General features: G+C 30.6%; 2 protein-coding genes across 2 annotated transcripts; both read left to right on the plus strand.

Moving 5' to 3' along the window:
* The first annotated feature begins 1,430 nt into the window (after positions 1-1,430).
* LOC104759026 (protein CER1-like 1) lies at positions 1,431-4,450 on the plus strand. The gene is made up of 7 exons (XM_010482003.3): positions 1,431-2,014; positions 2,110-2,329; positions 2,415-2,805; positions 2,918-3,025; positions 3,113-3,313; positions 3,396-3,668; positions 4,061-4,450. Exons 1-7 carry the CDS (start codon positions 1,498-1,500, stop codon positions 4,238-4,240), a joined length of 1,890 nt encoding a protein of 629 aa, XP_010480305.2. The 5' UTR covers positions 1,431-1,497; the 3' UTR covers positions 4,241-4,450.
* Positions 4,451-11,175: 6,725 nt separating this feature from the next.
* LOC147925329 (uncharacterized) lies at positions 11,176-12,565 on the plus strand. The gene is made up of 4 exons (XM_087492580.1): positions 11,176-11,403; positions 11,541-11,795; positions 11,940-12,266; positions 12,311-12,565. Exons 1-4 carry the CDS (start codon positions 11,176-11,178, stop codon positions 12,563-12,565), a joined length of 1,065 nt encoding a protein of 354 aa, XP_087348706.1.

The raw sequence follows: 12,565 nt of genomic DNA on the forward strand, positions 1-12,565 counted from the left end.
TCGTTGCTTTGCTTAATTATTTTGTATTTCTTTGGTGATTTTTTTATATTTAATTATATCTTATTATACATAAAATAGAAGTAACATGTGGAACAAATCCCAATAGGAATATAGAGAAATCATTATTCTAAATGTGACACCTCGATTTCAGAAACATGCGAAGATGTTTAAAAGAATTGATTTGGCCACCTATGTCACCAAAGTGCACTTATCTTTTCGGTTAAAGGTACTGAGAGAACTCCAGAGTTAAGCGTGCTTCAGCTGCAGTAGTCTCAGGATAGATGACCTTTCGGGAAGTGACTGTCAGTACTATGCGAGTGAAGACAAAAATCAGGGAAAAATCATGTGATGATTTGTAAAGACGGTAACAAGTCTTTAAAAATCTCCCATACGTAGTCAAACTGACTGTCAGATATAGATGGGCTCACGGGCCTAGTGAGAGACCCATTTAAAAAGGTAGACCCACGGATTAGGATTGGACATGGAACCCACTGAGAGATTACGGTCGGGCGTTATACTAAATATGTAATTTTGTTGTTGTTGTCATTCGGTAATAAGAACTCTAAATGGTTTAGATTTTAGCTAGAAACTTAGGTTTCAATTTTACATGTAGATGTTTATTAGTGTTTTCAAGGTTTTAATCAGTATAAGATTTTCTTTAGTGATCCTTATTTTTGTGTTCATGATATCTTATATATTTTAAAATCAACTTTAAATAAGATATATTGGTGATTTTTTATTAAAAAAAAAAGGGGAAAATCCAACGGAAAACCATTATAAAAAGTTAAATTAATGTTGTAAAGTTTTTCATATAGTTGAATTTCAGTAACAAATAATATATTAGCATAACTTTTAATATTTTAAATGACAAGATTTTTGTTTAAAATGGTCAAAATTTATCTTTTATGTAATCTTTATTTCTTATGTAACTTAAAAAAAGATTTTATAACCGTTTATTTATTTTAAAGTTACTTTATCATACATATCATAACTAGTATGCCACTAAATTTATTTATAACAGTTTAATTTTTTGGAAATAAATTTATCAGTTTGTAACATCTTAATTTTGTTCTCCATATTTTTGATGAATATAAAATCAGATTATCGGTGTCATATATGAGTTGTATTCTCCACATTATATTGATTTGAATAAGTATGCAAAATATGCAAAGTAAAAAAATATATATTGAAAACTTAAATAATATAGGAAAATTTTTAATTAATTTATTTATATTTGGTTTTGGAAGTGGAGATATTAATTAATTTTGGTAAATTGATGTGAATGATTAAAAACATTGATAATATATATTTTTTTTTTGACATTGATAATATATTGTTAAAAAAAAAAAAAAAAAGACGTACCAAATGTGAAAAAGTTAGATAGCAAACTCTCTCATCTCTCATATATATATATATATATATATGTGTGTGCCTTACATTCTAACTTCAAACGCACTTCCTTCAAACTTCTTCCAGTATTAGCTCAAGTACCTTTCGATGGCGTCGAGGCCGGGAGTTCTGACGGAATGGCCATGGAGTCCCCTTGGTGGCTTTAAGTACCTCTTGGTGGTCCCGTTAGCAATAGGAAGCATATATTCGTACATGACAGCGGAGGAGGAGGAGAAGGATCTAGGGCGTATGCTGATAGTGGCACTAATGCTGTGGAGAATAGTTCACAGTCAGATATGGATCAGCGTGTCGCGTAAGAAGACGGCCAAGGGGACGAAAAAGATCGTGGACAAGCCCATTGAGTTTGAGCAAGTGGACCGAGAACGCTCTTGGGACGACCAAATCATCTTCAACACTCTCTTTATGTATCTCCTCAACAGCAAACTCCCAGGCAGCTCCCGCGTCCCCATCTGGAGACTAGACGGAGCCATCCTTATTGCTCTAGTTCACGCTGGTCCCGTCGAGTTCTTATACTACTGGTTTCACAGAGCACTCCACCACCACTTCCTCTACTCCCGCTACCATTCTCACCACCACTCCTCCATCGTCACCGAGCCCATCACGTGTATGTACCTTCATCCAACATTTTCTTCTATTTTTATATAATGTGTACACATTACACATCAATCCATATAATATTTTTAATATCAAACTTGTCAGCTGTGGTGCACCCCTTCGCCGAGCACATCGCCTACACAATACTCTTCGCCATACCCCTAGTAGCGGCGTCCCTTTGTGGGATCCTCTCCATATTTTCCGTCGTTGCATACATGACATATATAGACTTCATGAACAACTTGGGACATTGCAACTTTGAGTGTTTCCCTAAACGTCTCTTCCACCTCTTTCCTCCCCTCAAGTTCCTCTGCTACACCCCCTCGTACGTTAACACGATATATACTTACACTATTAAGATTTCAGTTCATATATATAAGTACATAACATGGACATCAAATATGTTCAAGGTTCCACTCGCTCCACCATACTCAGTTCAGGACCAACTACTCTCTGTTCATGCCCATCTACGACTACATCTACGGGACGACCGACAAGTGCAGCGAATCCTTATACGAAAATTCTTTGCAGAGAAAGGAGGAATCACCTGACGTCATCCACCTCACTCACCTCACTACACGCGACTCCATCTACCAAATGCGCCTTGGCTTCTCGTCCTTCTCCTCTCGCCCCTTGTGGTCTCGATCCCCATGGTACCTCACCTACTCCATGTGGCCCTTCACCCTTCTCTTCTCCTTCTTCCTCACCTTCGCTGTCTCCTCATGCACCTTTGTCTTTGAGCGAAATCGTGTCCGCAACCTCATCCTTCACTCTCACCTCCTTCCCAAGTTTGAATTTCACGTAAGCATTTTTAATAACCTTATACGTCGCAAATAAATAACACTGTAATTTACACAAAATAACCTTTATTAAACTTTTATACTAATTTTTCCACATAAACACGTGGCGGCAGTATAAATCACAGCGCCACCATAGGTCCATAAACAATATCATTGAAGCAGCTATCATTGAAGCAGATGAGAAGGGTGTGAAAGTAATGAGTCTCGGCCTGATGAACACTGTAAGTTCATTTATTACTTCAGAGTCATCTTTTATATATATAAATTACTATCTCGGATAAGTGACTAATTAACTCATGATTAACGAGACGGAGGAGCTAAACGGGTATGGAGAATTGTACGTGCAAAAGCATCCAAATTTGAAAATAAGGCTAGTAGATGGAAGCAGCATGGCAGCTGCGGTGGTGGTTAACAGCATTCCAAAGGGGACCACGGAAGTTGTCTTTAGAGGCAATATCACCAAGATTGCTTCAGCCATTGTCTTTTCTCTATCTCAAAAAGGCATTAAGGTATACTTTGAATATTTGTGAAAACAGAATCCACTGATCAGCTTCTCATGTCAAACAACAATTAATGTGTGTGTATGTATAGGTGGTTGTGTTACGCGAGGAGGAATACACCAAACTCATCAAATCTGGGGCCGACGAGAATCTTGTTTTGTTATCAAGCAATAACTGTTACTCCTCAACGGTATGGTTGGTGGGGGATGGACTAGGGAAAGAAGAACAGATGAAGGCAAAAGAAGGAACCCTCTTCATTCCCTTTTCACAGTTCCCACCGGATAAACTCCGCAAGGACTGTTTCTACCACTCCACTCCAGCTATGCTTGTTCCCAAGTGTGCCCAAAACATCGACTCGTGTGAGGTATATAGCTTAGAACACTACAAAAAGTACCGTGCTAGACTTTGACCTTGACGTCGATACTAAACCCATTTTTAAACCAAAAAGCATCAGTTTGAAAAACGTAGTAATGAGGTGTGACGTGGAGTAGACATCATTATTAACAAACGACATTCACTTTTACGTTTAAAAAACAAAAATCATCTATGGAGAAGCATAGTTGGTTTACAAACCGACGACAAATCCCTTGTTTTCAAGGAAATCTAAGTCGGTTTAGACTACATATTCGAATATGTGTTACTCTTGTATTATAAGTTGATAGAATACATATTCGAATATGTGTTACTCTTGTAATATAAGTTGATGGATTACATATTCGAATATGTGGATAATAGCGAATGAATGGTTTATTCCAGAACTGGCTGGGAAGGAGGGTGATGAGTGCATGGAGAATAGGAGGCGTAGTGCATGCCCTTGAGGGTTGGGAGGAGCATGACTGCGGTAATACTTGCAACTTTTTCCGTCTCCATGCCATCTGGGAAGCTGCTCTCCGCCATGATTTCCAGCCTCTTCAACTCCCACCATCGCATCTCTGATCTTTTCATATTCATATATCTCCCATCTGTTTATCATATACTTGTCTCCCCTCTATTTTTAATCTCTGATATTTTCATATTCACAAATTTGAATAATCTCTTTTATAAAATTGTTAATCAAAACAAAATGACATGAGTTAAGATGTGTAACGTGTTAATCTAAGTTAATTAATAACGACAAAAAAAAAATGATCTTTTTGTTCCGCTTGCTTTATATTGCTTCATATATGACAGACAGTTACGTCGATTATTATACAACACTGATTTGATATATTACGTCTTACCTAAATAATATTCGGGTGCATCATCATATCAAGACAGTTACAAAAACTTTGCGAGTTACGTTTTACTTCAAATGGTCCTTAGACTGTTTTACAAACAGCGTACACTCGCTACCTACTTAAGGAGCGGCTGGTAACTGTGTACGTACCACCAACTACCAAGAATATAATTTGTGGTGGTGAGAGGAATATTACTAAAAACAAAAAGTATAGGTACTATTAATGCCCTCATACTATCATACACAGTCTTGTATGGTATATAAATCTTTTAGTTAGTGTTGGACCGACGTCAAACACTTGCTGGCGCTTACATCCATGATCATGATTGGCCAGTAAGTATTTGCCAAGCATCGCATTTACATTGGGAGACTTTTAACTAGTTTCTCAGCATGCATTTAGAAATAAAAAATAATAAAATAGTAAGAGTTGGTATATATATCTTTCAGATAATAATACTTTGATTCAAGCCTCCAGGTAACCGCTATGGACACCAGATCCATCAAATTTGTCATGTGTGATACATGCTCTTACAACATTACAAACAAATAAGAATGTAATATTTTTTCTGTTTCGCAAAAAAGTTATTTTATATATTTATTTGAAATAAAAATGTTTTTATTTTATTTTTATATATTAAGTTTAATGTAGAGATACTATTTGTTAAATTTAATTCATTAAACACTTAGAAAATAAAGATAATTTATTATATAAACTTTAGTTTTTTATTTGATTTTATAATTTCAACACATGTATTTTTGTAATGCATATGTTAAAACATAAGATAATTCGAAATAAATTATAATTTATAGAAATGAATCTTCAGTTATTTGATGAGAATGTCTCTTTGTTTTTATTTTATAAATTTCACTCATTTAAAATTGATTATGACACGAGGTAAAATTAGTACTTATGAGATAACAACATAACAAATACATCTTAAATAATGTTGATTCAGTTTTTGTTGTGAATCGTATTTTGTTAATTTTTATTTGTATTTATGATTCTAACTAAGATACAGATTTGATATAATGTATTAATTGTGTCTGGTATAAAATATTTAGTTATATGCATTAAGATGAAATGTATAATTAAACTTAAAATATGGTTTATTATGATGATATAGATATTTAAATAGTACTTCTAGTCCTATAAAAGTTTTAAGGTAAAAACACAAAGATTAATAAACAATAAATATTATGTCATTTATAAAATTTCAACCAATAGAAAAATATACTGCATAGTTCAAATAGTCATAAATTGTTATATTAATAGAAATTGTCATTAACAAAATATACATGTCACATTATTTATCTGAATTAATACATTTGTAAAGTTAATTGTTTTCTAAAAAATAAACTATCTAACATGATCACCAGTGTTAACTTATTGATATAAAATTTACAACATTTGTAAAAACAAAAAAAAAAACAAAGAATCTAACATGATCGAGACAAATTGTTAACATGATCATCTCAGATTACGACATGTATAAAAAACAAAATAAATCTATTTTTCTTCTTATATATCTTAAAAATACACTAGAATAATAATTTTATAATCTTATTATATAAAGTTCGATGACAAAATTACTAATTAACAAGATCGTGACACGGGTCAATTGTATCATTCAGATGTTGACACATGTCAATTTTTTTTTTTTATAAACGTAGTAGGACAACTTAATTATATCTACAGAATTTTACATGTTTATATTTAAAAAAAAATATTTTCTAAATCAAAAATGAAAACTAACAAAATCAATATATTTGATTTTATAATTTCAACACATGTATTTTTGTAATGCATATGTTAAAACATAAGATAATTCGAAATAAATTATAATTTATAGGAATGAATCTTCAGTTATTTGATGAGAATGTCTCTTTGTTTTTATTTTATAAATTTCACTCATTTAAAATTGATTATGACACGAGGTAAAATTAGTACTTATGAGATAAAAACATAACAAATACATCTTAAATAATGTTGATTCAGTTTTTGTTGTGAATTGTATTTTGTTAATTTTTATTTGTATTTATGATTCTAACTAAGATACAGATTTGATATAATGTATTAATTGTGTCTGGTATAAAATATTTAGTTATATGCATTAAGATGAAATGTATAATTAAACTTAAAATATGGTTTATTATGATGATATAGATATTTAAATAGTACTTCTAGTCCTATAAAAGTTTTAAGGTAAAAACACAAAGATTAATAAACAATAAATATTATGTCATTTATAAAATTTCAACCAATAGAAAAATATACTGCATAGTTCAAATAGTCATAAATTGTTATATTAATAGAAATTGTCATTAACAAAATATACATGTCACATTATTTATCTGAATTAATACATTTGTAAAGTTAATTGTTTTCTAAAAAATAAACTATCTAACATGATCACCAGTGTTAACTTATTGATATAAAATTTACAACATTTGTAAAAACAAAAAAAAAACAAAGAATCTAACATGATCGAGACAAATTGTTAACATGATCATCTCAGATTACGACATGTATAAAAAACAAAATAAATCTATTTTTCTTCTTATATATCTTAAAAATACACTAGAATAATAATTTTATAATCTTATTATATAAAGTTCGATGACAAAATTACTAATTAACAAGATCGTGACACGGGTCAATTGTATCATTCAGATGTTGACACATGTCAATTTTTTTTTTATAAACGTAGTAGGACAACTTAATTATATCTACAGAATTTTACATGTTTATATTTAAAAAAAATTATTTTCTAAATCAAAAATGAAAACTAACAAAATCAATATATTTGATTTTATAATTTCAACACATGTATTTTTGTAATGCATATGTTAAAACATAAGATAATTCGAAATAAATTATAATTTATAGGAATGAATCTTCAGTTATTTGATGAGAATGTCTCTTTGTTTTTATTTTATAAATTTCACTCATTTAAAATTGATTATGACACGAGGTAAAATTAGTACTTATGAGATAAAAACATAACAAATACATCTTAAATAATGTTGATTCAGTTTTTGTTGTGAATTGTATTTTGTTAATTTTTATTTGTATTTATGATTCTAACTAAGATACAGATTTGATATAATGTATTAATTGTGTCTGGTATAAAATATTTAGTTATATGCATTAAGATGAAATGTATAATTAAACTTAAAATATGGTTTATTATGATGATATAGATATTTAAATAGTACTTCTAGTCCTATAAAAGTTTTAAGGTAAAAACACAAAGATTAATAAACAATAAATATTATGTCATTTATAAAATTTCAACCAATAGAAAAATATACTGCATAGTTCAAATAGTCATAAATTGTTATATTAATAGAAATTGTCATTAACAAAATATACATGTCACATTATTTATCTGAATTAATACATTTGTAAAGTTAATTGTTTTCTAAAAAATAAACTATCTAACATGATCACCAGTGTTAACTTATTGATATAAAATTTACAACATTTGTAAAAACAAAAAAAAAACAAAGAATCTAACATGATCGAGACAAATTGTTAACATGATCATCTCAGATTACGACATGTATAAAAAACAAAATAAATCTATTTTTCTTCTTATATATCTTAAAAATACACTAGAATAATAATTTTATAATCTTATTATATAAAGTTCGATGACAAAATTACTAATTAACAAGATCGTGACACGGGTCAATTGTATCATTCAGATGTTGACACATGTCAATTTTTTTTTTATAAACGTAGTAGGACAACTTAATTATATCTACAGAATTTTACATGTTTATATTTAAAAAAAATTATTTTCTAAATCAAAAATGAAAACTAACAAAATCAATATATTTGATTTTATAATTTCAACACATGTATTTTTGTAATGCATATGTTAAAACATAAGATAATTCGAAATAAATTATAATTTATAGGAATGAATCTTCAGTTATTTGATGAGAATGTCTCTTTGTTTTTATTTTATAAATTTCACTCATTTAAAATTGATTATGACACGAGGTAAAATTAGTACTTATGAGATAACAACATAACAAATACATCTTAAATAATGTTGATTCAGTTTTTGTTGTGAAGTGTATTTTGTTAATTTTTATTTGTATTTATGATTCTAACTAAGATACAGATTTGATATAATGTATTAATTGTGTCTGGTATAAAATATTTAGTTATATGCATTAAGATGAAATGTATAATTAAACTTAAAATATGGTTTATTATGATGATATAGATATTTAAATAGTACTTCTAGTCCTATAAAAGTTTTAAGGTAAAAACACAAAGATTAATAAACAATAAATATTATGTCATTTATAAAATTTCAACCAATAAAAAAATATACTGCATAGTTCAAATAGTCATTAATTGTTATATTAATAGAAATTGTCATTAACAAAATATACATGTCACATTATTTATCTGAATTAATACATTTGTAAAGTTAATTGTTTTCTAAAAAATAAACTATCTAACATGATCACCAGTGTTAACTTATTGATATAAAATTTACAACATGTGTAAAAACAAAAAAAAACAAAGAATCTAACATGATCGAGACAAATTGTTAACATGATCATCTCAGATTACGACATGTATAAAAAACAAAATAAATCTATTTTTCTTCTTATATATCCTAAAAATACACTAGAATAATAATTTTATAATCTTATTATATAAAGTTCGATGACAAAATTACTAATTAACAAGATCGTGACACGGGTCAATTGTATCATTCAGATGTTGACACATGTCAATTTTTTTTTTTTTATAAACGTAGTAGGACAACTTAATTATATCTACAGAATTTTACATGTTTATATTTTAAAAAAAATATTTTCTAAATCAAAAATGAAAACTAACAAAATCAATATATTTGATTTTATAATTTCAACACATGTATTTTTGTAATGCATATGTTAAAACATAAGATAATTCAAAATAAATTATAATTTATAGGAATGAATCTTCAGTTATTTGATGAGAATGTCTCTTTGTTTTTATTTTATAAATTTCACTCATTTAAAATTGATTATAACACGAGGTAAAATTAGTACTTATGAGATAACAACATAACAAATACATCTTAAATAATGTTGATTCAGTTTTTGTTGTGAATTGTATTTTGTTAATTTTTATTTGTATTTATGATTCTAACTAAGATACATATTTGATATAATGTATTAATTGTGTCTGGTATAAAATATTTAGTTATATGCATTAAGATGAAATGTATAATTAAACTTAAAATATGGTTTATTATGATGATATAGATATTTAAATAGTACTTCTAGTCCTATAAAAGTTTTAAGGTAAAAACACAAAGATTAATAAACAATAAATATTATGTCATTTATAAAATTTCAACCAATAGAAAAATATACTGCATAGTTCAAATAGTCATAAATTGTTATATTAATAGAAATTGTACGTAAAAATTGGAGAAAATATTATAAAATACAGCAAAAGAAAGCCTTAAAATCCTTTATACTATAAAGCACAAGTCACTCTACCAATATTTATTTGACACATCAGCAAAAAACATTATTTTTACAAACAATCGTTAAACAAAAAAATATCGTGGAGAAAAAAAAAAGCAAAACTACATAATTAAAACAAATTCCTAAAATCCAGCTAACGAGAAAACAAATTATTTTTCAAAAAATAAAATAAATAAAAGTAAAATTGTGGTAAAGAAAGAAAAACAAAACAAATTACATATCTATTCAACTAAAAATAAGTTAGTTGATCAATTAATACCGACATGTGGGCAAGTTTATCAAAATTAAGCAGAAACTAAATTAAGAAAAAGAAAGTTAATTGATAAAAAAAGTGATAGTTTTCCTTTTACTGCTACGTTCTATGGGAGAAAGAATACCATTCTCACTATTTTTTTTTTTAATCTCTCTTCTTCTCCAATATCAGTTCTCTATTCCATTTTTTAATTTCTTCATTGATCCTTCTCAAATTATCAGTAAAAAATAGAGAGAAAAGCCATTTTTGAGAAAGTCAAATCTTCATCTTTGAGGCATTTGTGAAAGTAGAACGTCAATTCCAAAAATTTGGTGCCAAATGATCTTTAAGTACACCATGTTTTAGGTAAAGAACATTTTCCTTTTTTTTTTATTGTAGGTAAATTGTTTCTATGATACAACCAAATAAGAAATAAATTATATATCTTCATATCTTTAATTTATCTTCTCTACCTTAACATCATATTTACTAAGTCAACAATTTATGGCATCTTTAAGAATTTTCTTTTGCTATCACTAATCTTTGTGTACAACTCTATTTGTGACATATTATAATTTAGTTAATGTGTGCCATGTAACTGTAAATTGGGTTTGTTAACCATAATAATAAAAAATTTATACAGTTTTTTTTTATTTTTGTAAAATTTGTAATGTAATTAAGATATAATTTCGGTGCATAGCACCAGGTATAATACTAGTTATGATATAAAAAGGAACATTGTACTTCAAAAAAAGAAAAAAATTTTACCTAACGCAATAAATAAAAATGGAAATTGTTGACAGTTCCACACATAAACACTTTGCTTGGACTATAGAAAAATTAGAAAAAAGATGAGTGCGGGAGATTTTAGGGTTATGAACCCGAGCGAGCAAGATGCGATGATGATGGAGGTGGGTGATGGAGGTGGGTGATGGGGGTCGTCCACCAGGAGACCCTCATGATGGTCAGAAGGTGTGGGTGAACAAGGTCATTGGTGGTAGTCCCGGCGGGATGCCCAATCCAGAGGATCTATTGGATGACAAGTTTGTGACTTGTCATTGGCGTTTCCAAATGGGGAAGATGGGGAACCAGTGGTTACGATTGGGTATGAGGTGTTGGCGGTCATGCATAGTCTGTGGCAGGAGTGTATGATTGTTAAGGATCTAGGGAGAGTGATTTCGGTAGCTGTGTTAAGTAAGAGGTTGCGAGAGATGTGGAAGCCAGTTGGGGCGATTTCTGTTATGGATCTCCCGCGTTAGTTTTTTATGATCTGTTTTGAGAAGGAAGAGGAATACATGGCAGCTCTCACGGGAGGTCCATGGAGGGTGTTTGAGAATTACCTTCTCATGCAGACTTGGTCACCGGAGTTTGATCCACTAAGGGATGAGATGACCACGACTTCAGTGTGGGTTAGGCTATCAAATCTCCCATTGAGTTTTTACCATCGTTCGATTTTGGTGGCTATTGTAAAGGGTTTGGGGAAGCCAGTCAAGGTGGATTTGACAACCCTAACCTTTGAGAGGGCTCGGTTTGCGAGGGTTTGTGTGGAGGTGGATTTGAGATGACCTTTGAAAGGTACGGTGCTGGTAAACGGGGAGCGGTACTATGTATCATATGAGGGTCTCACTAATATTTGTTCTAAGTGCGGACTATATGGTCACTTGATTCATACATGTCCCCAGACGGTTCAAGAGAGAGGGTTGGTTGCGGTGTCAGAGCCGGTGGGTGCAGAATCAAGTGGGAGTAGACCGACGCAGGATGGTTTCACGGCGGTTCGTCACCGAGGGAGAGTTGCTAAACCGCTGGCCGTTCGAAAAAACCTGGATGGGAATCAAGGACACAATCCTCGGGAAATCCCGATTAGGAAGGTTTTCGAGAATATTGCCATTTCTAACAAATTTGGCAATTTGGAGATTGATGTGGGATCGTGTGAAGTAAGGAAAATTGGGGATTCGTTGTATGGCAATAAGGAAAATGAAATATCTTTGGCGAATCTCAATAAGGGGAAGGTAATTTTGAAAAAACCTCTGGTGCATTTAAGGGTGTATTTCAGGAAAAAGGGGCCGAAGGATCCAAAACGATGGAGAAAAAAGCTTTGAGGCTTAATGGGCCAAAGCCCAAACCAAAACAGAATAGGTCTACACGGGGTTTAAGTTTTGGCCTGGGTAAGGGTGATGTTGAGTTGTCTGCCTCTGGGAAGCGATTGCGGACAGAGGGTCCGGGGGCTTGTCGCTTGGGTGATGGATTTGTCGCTGACGGAGAGACGGCGGTGGGGCAACATAATGGTGGGGCTATCGGGAGGGATTGA

This window comes from Camelina sativa, chromosome 16, assembly GCF_030686135.1.
Source record: "Camelina sativa cultivar CO46 ecotype springtype chromosome 16, ASM3068613v1".
NCBI lineage: Eukaryota > Viridiplantae > Streptophyta > Magnoliopsida > Brassicales > Brassicaceae > Camelina > Camelina sativa.